General features: G+C 49.2%; 1 protein-coding gene across 1 annotated transcript in view; it reads right to left on the minus strand.

Annotated features, from left to right (window-relative positions):
- Positions 1-21,866, minus strand: part of BTBD16 (BTB domain containing 16) — a 654,256-nt gene that overhangs the window by 170,796 nt on the left and 461,594 nt on the right. Inside the window, exons 12-13 of the mRNA XM_085614582.1 lie at positions 20,992-21,083; positions 6,386-6,468 (exon numbers count right to left, since the gene is read on the minus strand). Of these exons, the coding sequence (XP_085470708.1) occupies positions 6,386-6,468; positions 20,992-21,083 (175 nt within the window). The remainder of the gene's footprint in view (positions 1-6,385; positions 6,469-20,991; positions 21,084-21,866) is intronic.

Raw genomic sequence — 21,866 nt, forward strand, 5'->3', positions numbered from 1 at the left:
ATTTAGGCCTCCCCTGCACATAATTCCAGTGGCCCTGTGTATAGCCTTTGCACCAAGCAACAAAGCGCTGCAGCCTTTTCCTACTAATTTAAGCAACGGTTTGAGCCTGGGATCATAAAACGCTCCCTGTGCCTTGTCCACTTATTTGACAATGTGACAGCACCTTGAAACAGCCTTCATGAAAGAAATAGACATCAAAGGAATATTAACAGGCCAGGTCCTGAGTATGGGTTTCATTGACTCATTCAAGGTTGTTGGCATCCCAATAGTTGATGGTGCTTCTTAAGCTGCTTTGTGCATGACCCCTCCTGTGCTGCAGCCCCTCCTTTCTAGCCACTGACAAGCATCTGTTTCACGTGTCTTCAGAGGCTGAAAGAGTGTTGCTTGTCCTTTGAAAGTGTTAAAAGTGAGGGACAGTGGGTTTCTTGCAGTGCTTTTGTGTGGGCTGTGCTGCAATGGATCTCAAATAGCAGGCCAAACCTGTTAAATGCAGACATCTGGCCACCCTACCTAGGGCCTCTACTCTAGGCCTCACTGCGCCCCACCATGAGTGCTTATCCAGGGGAAGGCCCTTTCCAACCCAAAGTATCGCACCCATTTCAGAGGCGAGTAGTGGGTGATGTGGGCTGTCACTTGCGGTGGGTACCATACATTACTGTTGCTGGCCCCTGCCCCCTGCTGTCGCCGGAACCCCTTGGGCTCTGCCTTTTGACTCTGGAGTAGTGTGGGGCCCTATATTTTGTCTATGCCACTGAGGACACTGCTGGTGCTAATAGCGATGGTACTGGAGCTAGAATGGTCCTGCTGGGTCCCTCTCTCTGCCGCTAGCAGGTAGATCCTGTGCCCTGTGCCTGCATTTTCTGGTGCCTGGTTCACAACACAAGGAGCTCTATGGCCCTGAATGCAACTTCTATGCTCGAATTTGTGCTGTGACTCCCTCACTACCCCGATCTTCTGCTGCAGCCTGGGAGCAACTGGCCAAAAAGGACAAAACAGAGCCCAAACAGCAATTTGATCTGTTGAAGACCCACACGGCCTCCCAAGGAGGGCAAAGCGGCGCCTGAGGTTGGTCTAGAGGCTCCAGGGCCAGAGAAGGGTGGTGAACTATGCCAGATCATGACCACCATACAGTTTACTCTTACCAAGATCAACTGCTCTCACTTGTCGGATAGACAGGATAACGGAGCACCTTGATAAACACCTAGGGTGTCTGGACATGGTAAAGCTGTTTGTATCTGAGGTTACTACCTCAGTGACACAGAAGCAACTTGAGAAGGCACTCTCCTCCCTCAAGGTCAAGGCTAAAGACTTGAAAGCCCACTCCTGTAGAGATAATCTCTATGTTGTAGGACTTGCAGAATCCACAAATATAGGGAACATGGAGAATATGTGGAACAACTGCTTATTGATCTAATGGAGTGAGAGACATCTTGGGAAATGTTTGTGGCAGAATGTGCCCTTCTTCCCCTTGCACTTCGTCCGGTGCTTGGGGTCAGACCCCGCCCAATCATCGCAAGACTGCTGAATGTCGTTCCCGGATCTTACAGGTAGGCCGTCATGAGGGCAATGAACTTTGCATTTTCCTGTATTTTACGCAGTAGTTCTTTCGGAGGGTCGGCTGTGAGTCCTTTCTTTCTATTGTTATGATGTCAGTATTGAATACTTGGAGCGTCTTGTGCCGGTGGATGAGCGGTGATGCTGCGTAATTGAGTTTGATTACCGTAGATCTGGCACGCACTGTATCTGTGACGTGGCCCCCTGCGACTTCGTGTAGCAGGGTTGTAAGCAGGGCACCATCTGTCCCCGTGTGCACCACATTGTTTGCCTTGAGGTTTTGTTCTTTGGGTACAGGATGGGTCTGGGATGGATAGTACATAGCTGTGCGGATCTTTGGGAGCACAGGGTAGGTGGGGGTGGATTGAGTTACACACAACCATTAATTTTGTACTCGTGAGTGCTGATTGCACTGTGTGTTTCACAGTTTGCTTGGTGTCTAAAGTTTGCACAGTGTGGCTATAGCTAACAGTGCTGTGGATGAAGATGCTAACATCAGGCACCCATTGTTGAATTTTCTCACATTGAACGTTGGGGGTTTGAATGAAGTTCGCAAAGTGGTAATGTACTTACAGAGACATAGCATTGATGTTGCCATCTTACTGTAAAAATACCTGGTCACGGGAAGTGGGCTGCTCACACATTGGGCACATTAAGAGCGCTTGCTATGTGGCGGGCTTCACTGCAAATGCTCATGGCAAGTTGATTTGGGTCAGACGTAACTCGGGTGTCAAGGTTTAGGACGTTTGTGTGGACCCAGGAGGCTGCTTTGTGGTGGTGTGTTGTTACTAACACCAATTTGTTACATTATTGATACAGGTGTATGGCCCCAACTATGATGACCCGCAGTTTTACTATGCTTTGCTCGCCCGACTTGCTCAATGTGGCGACCTGCTCCAGATATGGGGCGGTGCTTTTATTTGTGTCTTGTGCCCTGACATGGATTGTTCGCAGGGCCCGCCTCAGCAGTTCTCGGATGCAGCTCACACTATCAATGATATGGCTGATCACTGTGGAATGCTGGATGTCTGGTTGCCACAGGTCTCCCAATGACAGGGGGTGTACTCATTATTTCGCAGTACATGACATCCACATGTGCATTGACTATTGGCTTCTGTCTCGGAGCCTGTTGCCTAGGGTCCCACACTGTGAGCACCAACCGCAAACATATTCCGACCATTTCCCGGTGCTAGCGGTCCTTGAGCTGGACAGTTTGCGACCCCCTGCTTTTGCCTGGCAGTTTCCTCAATATTCTTTGGTGGATGCTGTGTTTCACTAGGTACTTGTGCAAGCGATTGACAAATACTTTTGTGTCAATGTAGGGTCTGTTGAAAAGTTTGCAACTATTTGGGAGGCCTTCAAGGCCTATATTCAGGGGTTCACCATCTCCAAACATGCTGGGGTGCTCCGCTCGATTTTGAGCCGTATGGAGCAGCTAGAAGTGGAACAGGTGGATTTTGAGCGGTCCTATAGAGAGAGTGCAGAGTGGAGTTTGGTGGCAGATATCAGGTCCCGAATGAATGAATATAACAATGTAGCTCAGAGAGAGGTAACGCACCTGGGAAAATATGCAATGGTGAAAATATACGTCAAGGGAGAGAGGCCCAGTGTGAAGCTGGTATCCCTTTTTCGACCTCGCCATGAAGATAGTGCAGTGTTGACTATTAATGATGAACAGGGAGTGTCCCTTCATGTGGCAGATCAGGTAGCAGACCGGTTCCACCATTACTATACTGATCTCTATACCTCGGGGATTGCCCACTGTGGACTATCTGGCCCACATCACAATGAAATGGCTGACAAGGGCGCATAGAGAATGTCTCATGGCACAGCTTTGCACCTTGGAGTTTGCGGCGGCGCTGAAGGAGATGCTGAGCGGGAAGGAGCCGGGGACAGACGGACTAACAGTGGCCTTTTATAAGGCCTATCAGGACAAACCCGCCCTGCACTTGGTCACCCTCTTCGAGGAAATGGTAAAGGGCGGGCGCATGCGCCCTACGATGTGAGGCATTGTTGGTCGCCTTACTAGAGCCGGGCAAAATGGTTGATTGTTGATCGTCTTATCGATCATTGTCATTATTAAACAGTGACACAAAAATCTTTGCATAAATCCTTGCGAACCTCTTGGTGCCTCTGCTCCCAGGTATTATCGTCCCAAAGCAAGCTTGCTTTATACCAGGTCAGTCACTTATATACAATCTTAGGACCCTCTTCAGTGTGATCTCTTGCATTGACCCGGACGTGCGCGTTGCCGCTGTTTTTCTAGATGCTGAAAAAGCATTTGACTCGGTTGAGTGGGGGTTTATGTTCTCCGTGCTGCGCCGTGTAGGGGTGGGTGATGTTTTTTGGCAACTGGCCCAGGTGCTATCCACTGTACCGACTGCGCAAATCCATGCCAATGGGATAGTATCGAAACCTATAACTAGTACGAAGGGTACGCAGCAGGGATGTCCCTTGTGTCTGCTGTCGTACGTGCTCATAGCGGAGCCTTTGGCTTGTGCTCTGCGCACATTTCACACCCACCAAGAAAACACTTCTCATGCTACAATCTTATTGTGTTGGCTTATGCAGACAATACGCTTTTGCATGTTTGGAATCTGGAAAATAACCTCTCTCCGGTACTTAGGGAGGTCGTCTTCTTTGGCGGCCATTCTGGGTTGCTAATTAATTGGGATAAATCTCTTGTCTTCCCTATTACCGAGGCCATGATGCAAGTACAGATTGACTATCCGCTACAGTGGACAACAGACTTGGTGAGCTATCAGGGCATTCAGATCCATACTGACCCAGAGTTATTGATGTTGGATAACTATGGAAAAGCGGTGCATCGCCTAATGGAGGCAGTTGAATGTTGGATCCATTTACCCCTTTCCCTCTGTGGCTGTATCACCATCATAAAGATGGGGATGCTTCCTCAATTTTTGTTTCTATTCGCCAATATTCCCATTCTTTTGCCTAGTGCGGTCCTTTGAAACTTGCATGCCCTGAATGTGCATCTGGCCTAGGCTGGAAAGCAGCCGGGGTTCGCTGGGACACGCTTTCTCTCCCCTATGCCACTAGTGGTTTGAATGCCCCAGACCTAGAGGCATGTTCGCTCATTATTGGCTGCAAAGACCAGAGGATCTCCCTCACCTCTGGCTGGAACATCATGTTGCTCTTTCACTATCTCTGCCTAAGACCTTATTTCACAGGTCACTATCTTGACATATGGTGGACTTCATAGGCACTACTCAACAAGTGCGCAAAAAACTAGCAGGTTTGAGGGCTGGGCCCCTGCTTTATTCCCCACAGATACCACCGGAGTGGTGTATGTGGTTTCCTCTAGGACAGAAGAGAGCTGCAGTGGGCGCACTGCGTGGGCTCGAATTGCGACCTATCAGTGATTTTTTGTGTGGCAGGAACACTTTGTAGTTGGGACCAGTTGAGTGCACAGCCTATAGTTCTCATGCAGTTTCACAACTATCGGGCATGTCACACGATGCGGGAATTACTGGGAGTGTCCTCAGCGGAACCCCTGGAGTTGCCCACCTTGACTTACGTGCTGCAGGATATGGCACTGCAGTGCACGATCGCCAAGCTGTATGCATGGTTGCAGGTGTCCCGATGGCCTAGTGCCATCAGGGCTAGATAGGACTGGCTGGAAGACTTACAACTTGTGGACTTATTTCTGTTCTATAGTCCAGACCGTCTCTCTGAACAGCCAGCATCTGCTGATCCATTGCAAGTATCTTGTTTGAGTGTACTACATACTGGCTCGGCTGCATCGCTATGGCCTGCGTGACAGTTCTTGCTGTCCACGCTGTTGCAAGGATTGTACTGGACTTATTCATGTGGCTTGTTTCTGCCATGTTGTGCAGCGCATTTGGCTTGCAGTTATAGGGGTGCTGCGGGAGCTCATGGGTGAACATATTACCCCCTCTTTGCACTGCTGGGTTATGATAGTGATGTCCTGAAGACCTGTAGGTGCCTTGTGGCTTTGGGATTGCTGCTGGCATGATGCAAGATAGCACTGTGCTAGAAGAAGGGTCCTCTGCCAACATTACAGGACTGGGATACTGATATCACATATTGCAATACTTAATCGGATGCTTATCATGACCTTATGCCAGTCGCCTGAAGGATATTTGGGGACCTTTTCAAGCGTTTCTTGTATGATCTAGAGATGAGGAAGCTACTGTTGTGGAAGAAGGTGGGGTAGCAAATAGGTGCTGTGCTGATGGTCGAATGCCCTCAGGGTGCACGATTTGGTGAATGGCGAGGTGTGTGGCGCTGCCCTTTGACACAGAGCTAGCCTCTGATTGCACCTTCGCGTGGTGATGGTAGCAGCGTGGAGGTCGACTGCTGGGCCACATGGGTTAGAATCTATGGAGGTTATTGTGCCTTTAATGGGACTTTTATGATGTCTTACTATGTGTTGAAACTTGTGCTGTCTGAACCTACCCTGACTGTTGCTATGCTACAGGAGAGGCTATACTGTTTGCACTCGTGAACTATGTATATCACCAGTGATTGTCAAGACATGATATGCTGTCTGGTTGTTACAAAAAATAGAAATAACGTTTTAAAAAAACAAAACGAAGTCTTTACATCATAAGGTTAGAAATCCGACCCCTGAGGCTCTGAGGACCTCCAGATTTCATATCATGGTTGCATGATGATTGAGACTCCACCTATCCTCCCAAATGCACACAGGACAACATTGTGATCCAACACAAAGTCAGAGACAAATCTTGCAGTGTGTGAGGAATGGCGAGTCGTACCAAATCCAGACACAGTGTTCAAAGTGTAACAAAGACTCCTTACCCAGCTTGAAACTAGAGACAGTACTCACCGCATGATGATGATTAGACAGCACTCGTACTAGCCATGCCTGTGGCAGCACATTAATCTGGCTTAACTCTTCCAGATGCTGACCTGCAGGAGACAAGAAAGCCAATAGTTCACGGACAAGAATAAATCAAGCTCCACATTCTACCATGAATCCATGGTGCCTTTCCTTATACACGCACGCTTCTGTGCAGGATCCGAATGAAATCATTACTTAACTTTAAGTGAAGATTTCCAGCATAGATATAAAAGATAGTTCACATAAGATTTTTTTTTTGGACTAAAATTGCAAAACAACTAGGAAGCATTCATGAGGAATATAGTGTTTTTATTCCCTAGTACTGGAATTTTTTATGAATTCGTGAGCAATATTCCCCTAACCCCAGAGAAGCTGATTGTATGAGGTCTTTAGCAATGAATTAAAAAATAATGCAATTTAACCTCTGGTGGTGACGACAAGCAGCTCCAGAAAAATTGACCGAGAGGCAACCAATCTGAAGGAGATGCATGGCTTGTATAAATAGTCTTACAAGTAATTAATTCTTCTTAAGCATTGGATCTTTATTATGTGAACATGATGTTCTTTTAATAGATTACTATCTATGTATGCATGTGGAATTATAGAATGCAAGTCTGGCTGCAAAGCAATGGTGCGTTCAGCAGTGGTAGAGGGTTATATCTGAAAGGAGGTTGGGCAGCAGTGGTCATGAAAGAGGGGAGAAGGAATAAGGAGAAGTAGAAAAGAAATAAAGGTGACGGGTTAAGGGCAGATGAACATGATGGATTGGTAGTGGAGGCTGGTTTGTAGGTGATCTTTGATAAGCAGTAAGGAGACAGGTTTGATCTGGATGAGAGGACGGGGTGATGGGTTCATGAGGTCACTCTTTTAGTCTAAAAACCAAGATGTTACAAAATGAGATTTTCATAGCCTATTTTCTGAAGACAAGGCACGAAAATGCTTGGTGGATTGTAATTCAGACGGCAGCTCCCATCCTCAGAGCAAAACAAAATCCTGGTGTCTTGAGTTCTCCTTCATTTACTTTCAGGTATCTAGTATGATGCTGCTGCTACTTTTCTTTAGTAAACGGAACAGATATGAGGAACTTCAATCAATTAGGGTTTGTAAAGCGTGGCTACTCATCCGTGAGGGTCTGAAGGCGCTGGTGAGGTTTTGAAGGTACTGATTGGATGTCAGATATGATGGTGTGCTGTACTTATTTCCTTGTAGGTGATGCACAAGGTCTTCAAGAGGATATGGGTTGGCAGATGGTGCCAGTGGTAGTCATGTTAATTGTTAACTCGTCCTCTGCCACTAACCAGTGGAAATACCAGACCCTTTTGACAAGGTCCACCACAGGTCTATCATAGGCTGTAGAATGATCTTTTGATGGTTGAGAGTCATAATTTTCTGGGATGTAGATGAAAAGAATTTGCTTTTTTAAAGGTTACACAGACACTGGATGAGTTCTCTGAATTCATTTTCTTAGAGGAATGGCCTCACCCTGCTCAGCAGGAGGAGTATAAGCCAAACGATCTTGCTTTTGGAAAATGTGAGTTTTGAAGCAGAGGTGGGTGTTGATAAGAAAACCCAATAACTTGGTGCTGAAAATGAGCTGCAGTACAACATCATCCAGTTTCATCATCTTTAGAGATTTCTGGACATGCTTTTGATTGCTGCTTTTAACTATGAGAACAGACTCATCTTGGCATGGTTTAATCTGAGATGGACCTTCCATAACCTGGCTTACCTGCGAGGCAAGCATAGGTGACACTCTGGTATAGCAGGGTATTGTCCCGATACTAGTGTATCCGGACTCCTCCATATTGGCCAGTGGGATTTCCAGTGGGTCTAAGTTTAAGCTTCAGGTTGCTGGTGAGACTACGGCGCCTTCGATGTGACACATGTGGTAGGGATTGTCCTGGGCAGAGTTTATCTCAACCAGATGGGCATTGTTCTAGTGTATGATTTGAACGATTTGAGGACAATGCTTTGAAAGTCTTTCTTCGTGCGAGAGTGTTAAGCTGGGTTCAGTAGTCAGCAGTGGTAAAGAATATAGATGTCAAGCAGGAGAAGAATGCAGAGGCCATCATTGTCTGCAATCAGAAGGGCATCACATGGATGGTTGCTGCCTGTGTGCTGCAGTGTGGACTGAAGTAGACAGGTAGAACTGTAGGGGTGTACTGGAATTGATTTTTTCATGGATTTGTTTGGTGAAGGCAAACTTTGAGTTTTTGTTCCATAACACAGTTTATTTCTGCTTTCATTTCCAAACAGATATAAAAAAAATCCAAACTCAACTGAAGATTTGGTTAACCTTAAACATCACCCCAGGAGAGAGGAAGAAAAATGTCACTCAACAATACACAACCAGCAGTTATCTCATGTGTAGCCAGCAATCCAATGGCTTCCTCAGCTATCAAACACTCTCCCTTCCAGTTTTATGCATAACGGTTGACAGCATGCACCCTTTGATGAGCGATCATGTATCACTAACCCACAAGGAAATGCCTTTTTCGCATATTTTGTCAAATGTCCCTGACAAGGGGCGTGGCCAGAGCCCACAAGATGGCAGATGCTCATTTTTTGAGCTCTGGACCAACACCTGTTTTTCCGTCAAAATGATAGTAGGCACAGGGCTTTAAGTGGGATGAAAAAAATTAATTAAGGGCGTGGCTTAAAAACTCCTAAGCTAAAAATCTGTGCTCAGCATAGTGTACCGCCCGACTTGTATTTTGCTGTTTTTGTAATTGCATCCAGATATATGATACAACAAGTAACATCATAACTATAACAAGTAAGGACTATTGGCTTTGTCAATGGTTGCTAGTTGCATAAGATAAATAAACAGCAACTATGGCTTGTATATAATATTGAAAAAGCTTCCACTTAAAGCCCTGGTGACACCACAACAATGTTGCTGCTCCTGAGTTTAAAAAAGAGAAGGGAGATTCAGAGAGAAAATTACTCTCCTTAAAGGATTTTCCTTCCCCTACAACACTCACCTGGCATGACGTAATGCCATAACTTCTCCACTAGTGAGAAGTGAGCAGTGTAAGCATGCGCACATTGATGTGCCTGCTGACACTGAAGACTGGAATAAAACGGACCACCTGCGCCAGGGCTCAAAACAGAGCCCGATAGAGACCCGTTTCGAGGCCTCCCTTAAAAAACTGCCGGTGCTCAGCACCGGTGAGACCCGGCCCACTTAAAGCCCTGGGTGGGCATGAACACATCCACATCGTGCTTGACCCTACGATCGCCCTGGGAGCCAAGCTCAGGCTGACGGAGGGTTTAGGATAGCATGCTTGGATTGGAACTGTCTGGTGCCTTGCAATAGAGGAAAGGACAGCAGCCCAGAGGACAGAGAGATTGTTTCCCAAAGCCTCTCGACAGAGGATCAGATTGTCAAGCACTTGAAACATCGGCCGGGGTGTATTCATGGGTTGGCCGGTTGCCTGGAGCCTGATGGCGGGGTGGTAGGAGGAATGACTAAGGAGCAGTGCATGACATTCCCCATGTGCTTGGCCTTTCTACTTCATGCTCAGTGGAGCCTAGATCCAGCACTAGGAGGCCTCTGGCCATGCTGACCCGAGAGCTACACACTATGTGGCCATTCCCCACGGTCCCACAAACAATAACAATACCCACTGCCTTCTCTCGTACACAGAATGTGATAGGTCCTGGAGAGGAACTGGTTGGAGCTGTGCATGCTGCCCGATCTCGGGGCTGTCAGACCCCGTCGCTTGCGATGCTTGGGGAGGCCCTTTTCCCTCCCCCCTCCTCACCAACTAGGATGATTACAATGATCAGGCCTAGGACAGGGATTTGGCTAGAGGGTCTGAGAGATATTGGGACTGAACGGTAACCTGGAGGGTCCCAAAAAACTAAGTCCACAGGATCATAGTGCGGCTGAGCAAAGTGCAGCAGCCTTGGGATTCTTCACATTGTCTGTGGCCCTCGCCTGAAGCCAGTGGGGGGAGGCTGGATCGCGGGGAGTGGGGTGTGGGCTGCAAGTACCGGCTATCGGCCTGTAATCCCGAGGGGTCCTTCTCTCTCCCCTCCCCCTACTCCTGAGGAGCACATTAACTGTGGGGAGGGAGCCAAATCGCTGTCCCACGCCTGGCAATGAAGGACAAGACTATGGCCCCATTCAGACAGGCTAACCTAGACAAATTTACCAGCGTGCTACCACAGGAGACTAGTGAGGTCGACTTAGCACCGGAGGCAATGGAGAGTTGTCGTGCAGCTGCTGAGGAACAAGGTGCAAGAAACTCAATTGACATCATCCTGAAAGCGATAGCAGACTCCAGACAAGCCTTGGAGTCGCAGATTGGCTCAGTGGGTTGTGACATGACTTTACTAAAACAGGACCTCGGTCAAGTGGTCGAACGAGTTACCAAGGCAGAAGGATGCATCTCTATTCTAGAGGATGAAATCAAAGCCATGAGAACCAACCTGCATAAAGAAAGACCAATTCAGAACTGTGTGACCATGTGGAGGATGCAGAAGGGAGGTCCTGTCGCAATATGTTGAGGATCATGGGTTTCCCAGAAGGGTTGGAGGGGGTTGACACAGCACAGTTATTGGAGCAGTGGCTAAGGCAACATCTCCCGGACACACAGGCCTCTATGTGCTTTCTCATTGAGAAGGAACAGGGCACTGGGCCCATTGCAGCCCCCGGGGCATAACTGTATATGATAATCACCCACTTTCTTAACTGCGACACGGTGCTGCGCACAGATACGTTGAAGGGAGAGCTTAGACGTGAATCTATAAATACCCTAATTTTCCCTGACTATACACATCTGGAACAGCGGCAAAGAAGATCCTTTGAGCAGCTGAAAGTGAAATTGATAACTATGGGCCTACGATATGTGCTGCTATTCCCTGCTCATTTAAAGGTGCGGTTTAACAACAAGGCTCATTTCTTTGAATCAACGGAACAGGCTTGAACGTGGGTAGAGGAGCGGGTGGAGATATCTGGGTTGACTGTCACAGTGACCTGAGCGTGGCAGCCCATGTCAGACCCGAAGGCAGCGTCGACACACACTACATCGATCACACCCAAGGAAGTTTAGGAGGACAGGTTAGCATCATATGGAAGGAGCAAAAGTCCATGACCTGGACCTCTGCTGGGGTCCGGAGAGGAGGAGAAGAAACCTGAAAACTCTGGCTTAGATGGAAAAATATGATTCAAATCTGATGGTGGCAATGAGGACAATTCAATGTGAATTATGCATGGGTTATGCTTGCCTCTTCTCCAGGGGCAGGATCCTGGACTGCACAGGCGCTGGCCATGGCGGGATCCTGCTCCACTTTTACTGCCACACACTGAGCGTATTTTAGATTTAGATTCTAAAGTGCCTATAAATTTGTTAGGGTCATCAGAGATATTGTGGTGCAGCCTAACTGGGTGAACTATCCACTCTGTCTCCTTGGAATTAACTGTTTTCTATTTTTTTCTTTATTCAGAAGAACCTTTTGAGTATAAAGGGGCGAAGGATGCTTTATGGGTTGAAGTATATGGCGGGGATGCATTGGGAAGGTCAGGTTATGATTTGTTGTAGTTTGGTTGGTTTTAGTTTTTGGTTTTTGTTCATCTGACATCAGATATGAGAGGCCACCAAATGTACCAAGCCCGAGATAGATACATTTCAGGGATGCACTTGGGGGGTATTTTGCATAATGTCTTGGAATGCGAATGGTCTAAATAATACAATCAAACATGGGGCGCTTATGTTATATGCAAGGCACTACACCCCAGATGTTCTCTTCTGGCAGGAGACCCATTTGTTGGAAACTTGCTGTTGGTACCTGGGTAGATACGGGTACACCCGGATATACCACTTAGGATTCACTAGGGGATCAAGAGGTATGGAATACTGCTGTGCAGGATATTTGCTCTATCTGTGCAGCAGTTCTTCACGGATGACCAGAGGTGATAGGTTACAGTTGCTGGACAACTGGCAGGCAATCCATGCTCTATTGTGAGTGTCTATTCCCCCTCTTCTTTGCTTAAAGCCACACAGTCTATCCTGACTCAACTGTTGACCGAAACTAAACGTCGAATGACTACAATAGGCAGAGACTTTAATGAAGTAGCGGAGCGTTGTCACGACACCAGTGGGTTGACTTCGTCCTTTTGGACACCTCAGTTCGCGCAGTAGGTATCCACAATGGGATTGATTGATACTTGGCGTATCCACCACATGACCACTAGACAATTTACGTATTACTACACAGTACATAACACACATAACAGTACTGACTACTTACTTATCCTGGGCGGTTGAGTGCTAAGCAGTGACGGCAGCGTCCATTCTTTCCCGGGCCCTTTTAGACCACTTTCCCGTACAAATAAACATACAACAGACACGCCAAGGGAGACCAGGGATTTGGTGATTAAATGCCTATTGGTTGCTGGAGGATGACACTGCAGAATATCTGCAGGAAAGGATCATCAAATATTTCCAGCTAAACATACATCCTGTCTTCTCTGGGAAGCTTTAAAGGCAGTAACCCAGGGCCAAGCCATGGACAACATCGGAGGAAAGAGGCAAGAAGGAGGAAGGATATAGTAGACCTAGTGTGGCATATTCAGCACCTAGAGAGGAGGGAGTCGGCCCCACTGACTCCAGATCTAGAGCATCTACTCCATCAGGCCAGACTGGCACTAAAGCAAAAACACCTTGACACGGCATGGGCAGGAAGGATGTACTCCCAGAGTAGGCTCTATGAGCAAGCAGACAAGGCAGGGAAACTATCGTACTGGCTGACAGATAGGGATTGTGGTTTAATGTTTGTTTCAGCTGTTCGGGATTCAGAAGACAAGTTACACACTAAACCCCTTGAAATAGCAGAGACATTTGCCCCTTACTATATAGAGCTGTACAAATATAGACAACATTTTCGAGAAGAGGCCATAATCCCATCATCAGGGACCTTCCGATATGGAAGATGATCAGGGTGGACAGTGCGGAGGTTGACCTCCCGATCTCAGAAATTCAAGAGGCCAGCACAACCATGGCACCAAGACCCAGAGCACCAATGGCTTACCAGTTGAGTTCTTTAAAAATATGCTTCCTTACTGGCACCAAGCCTAACTGCTCTGTTCAATGACACTTCTGCACACTGCCAGTTGTCTTATGATCTGAGAGGGGCAATAATAGCTGTTCTACTTCAACCCATTAAACCAATTAAAAGCCCAGAACTCAGCACCTAATACCAGTCAATCACTGTAATTAACAATGAGGGCAAACTCGTAACAAAAATCCTGGCCCTTAGACTGCATAAAATTACATGATCTGTGATCCACGAGGACCTCTATGGATTTGGCTGAATAGAAGTACCCATCACTGTCTTAGGGGTGTGCACGTTAGCCTTGCTGGAGCGCAGAAGCTGCCAGGTTCAGCAGCATTCGGGTTCGGGTGCAGAGGGCCACACGTGCATGCGTTTCTCTTTGTGATACACCCGGGGCGGAGGCGCTGATAGCAGCGTGTGTAACTTGTAATAATGGGACTTGTTTAATATGATCATAAATAACCCTGAGGGCCCGGCTCAGGGCCACGGGGGTCCAATCTCACGCGCTGATCTGACTCGGATGTGGAACACGCCCTGCACCCTCTGAAAACGATGCTAGTGTGTATATCATGGCAAGAGCAGAGCTGCTGACTTTGGTGCTTCCAAAGTCATCAGGTCTGCTCTGCACCTAACGCCGCCATTACTACAGTGCACACGTCACACACACAACACCCCCTCCAAAGTCGGCAGCTCCGCTGTGCTTGCTCTGGCCAGCATTACGGCCATGATTGATCCCATGATCCGATGGCTCAACTCACATTTTATCGTGCAGCAGAGTTCATGGGCCATGAACCCTGCTGCAGAATACATTGCACGATAAAATGTTGAGCCATCAATGCGGCAATCCTGAGACTCGAACAACCTGGTTCACCTGAAAGAAACCAGCCAGGTTTGAGTTAGTATTGTGGCGCTGCTAGCGATCTTGCGGGCTCTCGCTGGGCACGCTCGCAGCCGCAAATGACGGATGCCACACTCTTGGTCTCGGTCTCAGCGCGGACTGCCTCTCAGGCCGCGCCCCTTTATTTTTATACATCGGCGTACGCCACGTTCGTGGCGTACGCATTGCGTAGTATCCCCTTGCGCTCTAGCGTCTAACGCTAGAGCGCTAACTGCAACATCCCTCCCCAACTTGGATTACAAAATAAACGGAAGTCCATAACAGTCACTCACTTGCCTGGCAGGCAAAGTCTTTAAGGCGGCTGCTTGGCGGGGGGTTCTCTCTCAGACCATACCTTGCGGTGGCACGAGTGCCGGAGCTGGTTGGGTGGCTGTTCGGTGCTTCACCTCCCGCCGGGGCAGGATGGCTCTGCTCTGGGGCGATGCCGGCTCCGCTGGGCGTCAGCCCAGGTTCCAGCTCTGGGGTTGAGATCTCTTCCTCCCCACCGTTCAGCCCTCCCGGGTCGCGCTCAGTGGCCTCCGGAATGCGTTTGAACCACGAGATGTTCCTGGTGGTCGACTCCACCCCTCTTTCAGCTGTGATCATGGTACCCCGCCTCTGTGCCACTGTCCAACTACCTGGTTCAGATCGGGGTTTGAATTTTCCTCCCGGCCTTCGATCCTTCACGAGGACGCTGTCCCCTGGCCTGAGGTCGCGGTCTCGACTGCCTCTGGCCCGGCTCACCTGCCGGTTTCGGTGTGCCCGTCGTTGAAGGGCTTGCTCCGCTTCGAACGGTGGGGGCATCCACCCAGGGGCTGTAGGTAGCCCATCGCGGTGTGTGCCTTTGAGCATGAGAGACCACGGGGCCTGCTTGGTGGAGCAGTGGGGCGTGCTCCGGTACTCCCCCAGGAATCGCTGAATCTCCCTTTCGGGGTCTAGATGTTCCACGCCGGCTATCCGAATCACTTTATTCAGGGTCCTCATGAAACGTTCTACCTCTCCGTTGGCCTGTGGCCACTGAGGGGTGATTCGCCGGTGTTTTATCCCCTGGTGCTGGAGAAACTCCCTGAATTCGTGACCGTGGAAGGGTGGTCCGTTGTCGCTTTTCAGCTCCGAGGGACGTCCAAACATGGTGAATATCTTTTCCAGCGCTGGTCCCACAAACATGAATGCTGTGGATGGTAGAACTTCCACCACGGGATATTTCGAGAAGCTGTCGATGACCACCAGCGACACTTTTCCGTTTGGGAGGCTTCCAAAATCTATACTGATTTTGTCCCATGGGTGCCTTCCCGGTTCTTCTGTCACGATGGGGGCCGGAGGCTCCGGGCCACTCGTCACCTGGCACGCGGAGCAGCTCCTTACCACATCTTCCACCATGCTGTCCAGCCCCGGGAACCATATCTTCGCCCTCATTCGGGCCTTCATCTTCTCCGTCCCTTGATGGCCGTTGTGAGCAATGAGCGTGGCTTGATGGCGCAGTGCGGCCGGCATGACGATCTTGGACCCCCGCAGGATGACGCCATCGCGGGTCACACTTAGTTCATTCCGCACTCGCCAGATCTGCTGCAAATCCTTCTTCTCCTCGTCTGCCCACGAGTTGGCGGTGTGTAGGAAATCAGCCCATGACCCTTTCTGAAGAGCTCCTCGTGTCCTTGCCATCACGGCGTCGTGCTCCCCGGCTTGTAGGATCTCCCGGATTGTTAGTACTCGAGGGCAGGTCAACGCGGCCAGAAGGTCGATGTGTGCTTCGGTTTCATCTTTTTCTTCCTTCCCGACCGGGGACGTCTCATCACCTTCCGGGTGTCTTGACAGAAAGTCCGCCGGGTTTTTCGCACCTGGCCGATATGTCACATCCATCTGGTATTGTTGTAGCCCGATGGCCCACCTTTCGATCCTCGGAGGGGGGTGGGGCGCTGTCCCCTTGAACAGGGGCACCAATGGTTGGTGGTCCGTTACTACTGTGAAAGGGTGCCCGCAGACGTACAGGTGGAAGTGCCGGCAGCACCATCGGATGGCTAGTGCTTCACGCTCAATCTGAGAGTATCTCTGCTCAGTTGCGGTAAGTGCCTTGCTGGCGTAGGCCAGGGTGGCCCATCTCCCCGGTTCCTGCTCTTGTGTGAGAACTGCGCCCAGCCCCACTGGACTGGCGTCGACGAGCAGTTCAGTCTTCCTGGTCGGATCGAAATAGACCAGAGTAGCTTGATCCAGAAGTGTGGTCTTGATGGCGTGGAATGCTTCCTCTTCCTCCTGCCCCCAGTGCCACAGGGTGTCCGTCTTTGTGAGGCGTCTGAGAGGTTCAGCCGTGGTAGCCAAATTTGGGATGAACCGCCCACAGTACGTGGCCATCCCGAGAAAACTGCGGACTTCGGACGCGGAAGTCGGTGCTGGGGCATTTTTGATAGCCTGGGATTTCCTCGGGTCCACTTGAATGCCATGGTTGGTAAACGTGTACCCGAAGAACTCGATCCTTTGCTGAAAGAACTGGCACTTTTCTTTGTGTAACGTGACCCCAAACTCCCTCAGCCTCGTTAGTGTAGACCGGACCCGCCGGTAGTGCTCATCCACCGTTGTGGCATGTATCAGTATGTCATCACTGACATTCAGTACTCCCGGTAGCCCTTGCAAAATGTCTCTGATAGTGTTCTGAAATATTTCGGCTGCCGAGGAGATGCCAAAGTTAAGGCGTCGGTACCTTCACAGCCCCAGGTGTGTGCTGAAGGTAGTTATGTACCTGCTCTCTTCGGCCAACGTTAGTTGGTGGTACCCCGCATTAAGGTCCAGTTTGGAGAACCACCGGGCTCCGTTGAGGTCCGCGATTATGTCATCCATCGTGGGCGTGATGTGTCTCTCCCTTTTGATGGCCTTGTTGGGCAGCCTCATATCGATGCACACCCGAATCTTGCCTGGTTGGCGGGGCTTCTCTGCTATCACCATGGGTGATACCCATGGGGTGGGTCCTGTTACTGTCTCGATGACGCCTTGCTCCTCCAGTTTCCTCAGCTCCTCCTCTACTAATGGGCGTAGGTGGAAGGGAATCCTCCTATGCTTTAACGCTGTGGGTGTGACTGAGCGGTCAATGTGGAGCTTGACCGGCGGTCGTCGGATGTTCCCCAGGCCAGTGAACAGCTCCGGATGCTGGTCCAGCAGGGTGGTCGTTTGGGATTCTTGTACCTTCCGGAGGAATGCTATCAGCCCTAGGTCTTCGGCTGCATGCCCACTTAGGAGGGTATCTGCCTCCTGATTGATCACATGTATGTCAATCGTTATCTCTGCGTCATCCGACCTCACAGGCACCGTCATCTTTCCTGCCAGGGGCAGTGGTGTGTCACTTCCGTAGGCATAAATCTGGGCTTTCGACCGTCGGAGCTCGGGCTTGGGTCGGAGGCGATTGTACTGTTGCACCCCCATCACGGTGACTGACGCCCCCGTGTCGATCACGGCGTTTATTCGGGATCCGGCGACTAGGACGTCGCACCTCGGCTGTGGGCTTCTCGAGCTCTTGAGGGCTCTAGTGAATGAAACCAGGTATGTTTCCCCCTCGTCATCATCGGACTCCGATACCTCCTCCCGCAGGGCCTGTGCTTGCTTGCGGCCTGAGTTGGTGTGGGAAGACAACGATAGCTGGGACAGCTGTCTCACCATGTTCTTCGCTGGCCTCTTTCCCCTTCAGTCTCGCTGCGTGGATCGTTTGCGGCAAACAGACGCAAAATGGTTCATCACACCGCAGTTGTCACACGCTTTTCCTTTTGCGGGACACGTCCTGCCCGGGTGCTCGTCATACCCGCAATATCCACACAAGGCCGCAGGCTTCTTGGCCGCGGGTCGGCGGGGCGCTTCACGTGTCTGTACCGCGTCGGCCCGCTCCGTTTTGACTGTCACTCCTGACCCGGCCCCTCGTGTGAGCGCCATCTCCATCTCCTCCGCGCAGGCGTCGGACAGATCATGGGACCGTGCCAGCACCAGGATGTCCGCCATCGAGATGTTTGGTTGGCGAAGGATGAGTGTTCGTAGCTTTTTGCTTCGTATGCCGCAGATTATCTGTGCTCTGATCTCCTCCTTGGCTCTATCACCGACGAGGTGCGTGTCCGCCAACACCCTCAGTCGAGCATGGAATGCATCCACTGACTCCCCTTCTCTTTGCCTTGCTTGGCGTAGCTTGAAGTGTTCAAAATCCGGGTTCAACTGGGGGTCGAAATGTGCATTGAGGGCCGTCACGGCCGCATCATAGTCGTCCGCGTTCCCGGTGTTAGGAAGATGCTTGAATAGGAGATACACCTCCTCCCCTGCATAGTGGAGCAGTAGGGACCTCTTCACGGCTCCGTCGGTCTCTCTGGTGCCAGCGAAATAATTATTGAGCCGGCCAATCCACGTTTGCCAGCGTGGGGCGGCAGTGGCAGGGTCAGCAGTCTCGCTGAAGGGCGGCAGGACGCCAGACGCAGGGTGCAGTGGCACCGCTTGAGCGGGGCGCTCATCATCACCCATGGCTCCCTGGGACACAACACAGCAGGAGTAGACACCACAGGAGTAGGCCGCAGAGTCAAAGGATCCCCACACCCGGGAATGCTAGAGAGCTTCAGGGCCCAGCCAGGGCACGGCTGCCAGTCAGAAATCACCCATGCAGGAGGCGGGAATGTTCATCCGGCCAAAGCGTCGTGATTTGGTGCACACGTGCACTCACCGGTGGTCGGACAAAACACGTGGGGCTCAGCTTCACTGTCGATGAGAGGAGCAGTTCCAAGTCGGGCCGTCGGACCCACGTGCGCGCGCGCGGGACTGCCGCGGGGCACGGGTCACAGCTGAGGCACACGGGGTTGAGTATCCCACTCGTCGCCAGTGTTGTGGCGCTGCTAGCGATCTTGCGGGCTCTCGCTGCGCACGCTCGCAGCCGCAAATGACGGACGCCACACTCTTGGTCTCGGTCTCAGCGCGGACTGCCTCTCAGGCCGTGCCCCTTTATTTTTATACATCGGCGTACGCCACGTTCGTGGCGTACGCATTGCGTAGTATCCCCTTGCGCTCTAGCGTCTAACGCTAGAGCGCTAACTGCAACAAGTATCAGGCCCTACCGGCGTAATTGGCTCAACATCCTGTGATCCGGCCGTTGGGCACTGAGATTAAGATTTTAATTTTATGAAGTGATTAAAAAGTATTTTTGTACTTCGATGTTTGATCATGGACTTTGTGAAATCCACACGCCAGGATGTAAAGCAGCCAGCTGCTGCAGCTCTTAATATGTTCGGTTCGGGTCACGTTTCCGCTATATAAACATTAACAGTCTTTGAAGTGCCAAGTGACTCTGCACTTCCAAGAGTGTTAATGTTTATATAGCGGAAACGCAGACTAGCGCAGAGTTGCAGACATTCGTAAATGTTTCTGATGCTAGGCCTTGCCATCTCGAGTGCTAAAGAAATTATCTTTCCCTCAGCAATACAAGCGCTGCTGCGCAGCATTTACAAGCATTTCAGTATTGTAGTGTGCATTCTTGCTTTGTGGCTACATTTTTGGATGATCACAGAAAGGGGGACTTAATCGCTCTCATGCAAATGTTGTCACTCAGCCCCCAAGCCCTTCTTCCCATTTCAGACCCCGCTTGGGCAACAGGACTGTTATGCAGTACTGCAAGCTCATACCTTCCCACCTCTGTGTGTATGGACTGTGTTTACCAGAAGACAGAACATAAGACTTGCAATGAGAACCCATTTGTCTGCTATAGTACTAAAGATTACCAACTGCACTTGCAATTTCTAAAACAGCTTGTGTATAGACATCCAATCATGCTATGGTAAGGCAGAGTGACTATGTCATTCCTCATCAAACCTCAGCTCCCCGCAATCTAAAAACCCATCAACATTCGATTGCGATTTATTTCTTATGTACTGGTACATCAGGGCCCATTTACAGAGGATTTGTTTTTTATTTTATTTTTTATTTTAAAGTTATACTATAGTGCTGCTAGACATGAAGATGGAAGAGTTTTTCACAATAAGTGTCATAGAATGAGAAGTTGAACAACATCTGCATGTTGCAAGATAAATGCTATATTAAATACATTAGTAAAGCAAGTGAGAGCTTAGACATTTGTGGTTTGGCATCAGTGTAACTCTAGGACATTTAGGAGTATATACATTTGCAGTTGGATGTGAATAAACAACTAACTGTGAAGAACAACAGTACAATACCGCAGTACATAAGATGTATAGATTTGAATAAGCAGCAGTTGGGAAAAAGCGGATGGGGTGAGGTGTGGTTAGCACATGGATGAGACATGCACATCATCTCAACCTTTGTGTGGTGATAAAACAAATTGACAATGTGTCTAGTACTGGTGGAACTGGCAGGATTTATACATTACATTGCTTTCTCAAATTTGCTTGAAAATGCACCATTTGCCCACTATTTTCTACAAATTTTCTCGAAGGGGGAACTCCCAAGACTCTTTAGGTCGTTCGGGCTAGATCGATACGTTTGTGCACTGCGATTCGCTCCACCGCACATTTTACGCCTTACCACCTTCAAATGTCACCAGCCGCCACTGGATTCTAGAATAGTCTGCCAAACCTCTCAAAGCAAGAAGTCTCCATATAAAGTGGTACATTACTAACAGAAACAGCACACAGAGTTCAAAGGCACAATGACCGAACAAACTTACTCTGTGTGATTCCATGAAGGCGTAAGGATTGAAACACAGGCATGTACCTCTGTCCAACTTGTGTTTCCAGGAAAGCACTGTTCTTAGGCAAACTAAAGGCAAACAAGGAAGGGGGTAAATGATAAGGGAAAGCACAGTAAGATATAAGTTCTCATAGAGACAAAGAAAATGACAGCAGAAAAATACCACTAGGTCTATCTACCCTCTACGTTTTTGAAACTACTTTAGAAGTTTGAAACTCTTCTCGTATTCACATTCTACTCAATTTATATGGTACTGTGAGTAATAAGCTTTGGAAAAATCTGGTCTTACACTGCACACCATTTTCACATATACTAATTTTCACATTCAATATGCTGTTTTCTTATACTGTCCTTTGCAGCAGTGGTATCTCCGTCAAAGCCAATTTTCAACTCTTTAATGCGCTTGTGCAGATTTGAGATTTTTGAACAGCGCTGCAAGTCACCATTAAGCAGTTTTACATTTGTCATATGACAATAACAGTCCAGAACACATATCCCTGAGGGAAAGCATTGCTTAGTGTATGTGGCGCTGCTTCTGAACTTAGGGACATCAGTAGCAGGAGCTAGTCTAAGAGTATGCTCTACTGGTGTATAAAAAGGATATGTTTTTCTGAAGTAAAGGCACCAACGAGGACCTCATTTTTCTGCATGTGGGTGAATTAAATTCAAGATGGCCCCAAAAAAGGACTTAGTATGTTGGTGTATAAGGTAGACGCCTGTTGATTCTTACGGACTGAGGGTGAATCACTGACATGTTGCCAGGAGCTTTGAGTAATATGCTCCTACACGGTCTCATGTGAGTAATAAGAACATGTTAGTAGTAATGGTGCGGTCTGTAAGCCCCTGCTCTTG

The sequence above is a fragment of the Triturus cristatus genome, chromosome 1_2 (genome assembly GCF_964204655.1).
Source record: "Triturus cristatus chromosome 1_2, aTriCri1.1, whole genome shotgun sequence".
Classification (NCBI taxonomy): domain Eukaryota; kingdom Metazoa; phylum Chordata; class Amphibia; order Caudata; family Salamandridae; genus Triturus; species Triturus cristatus.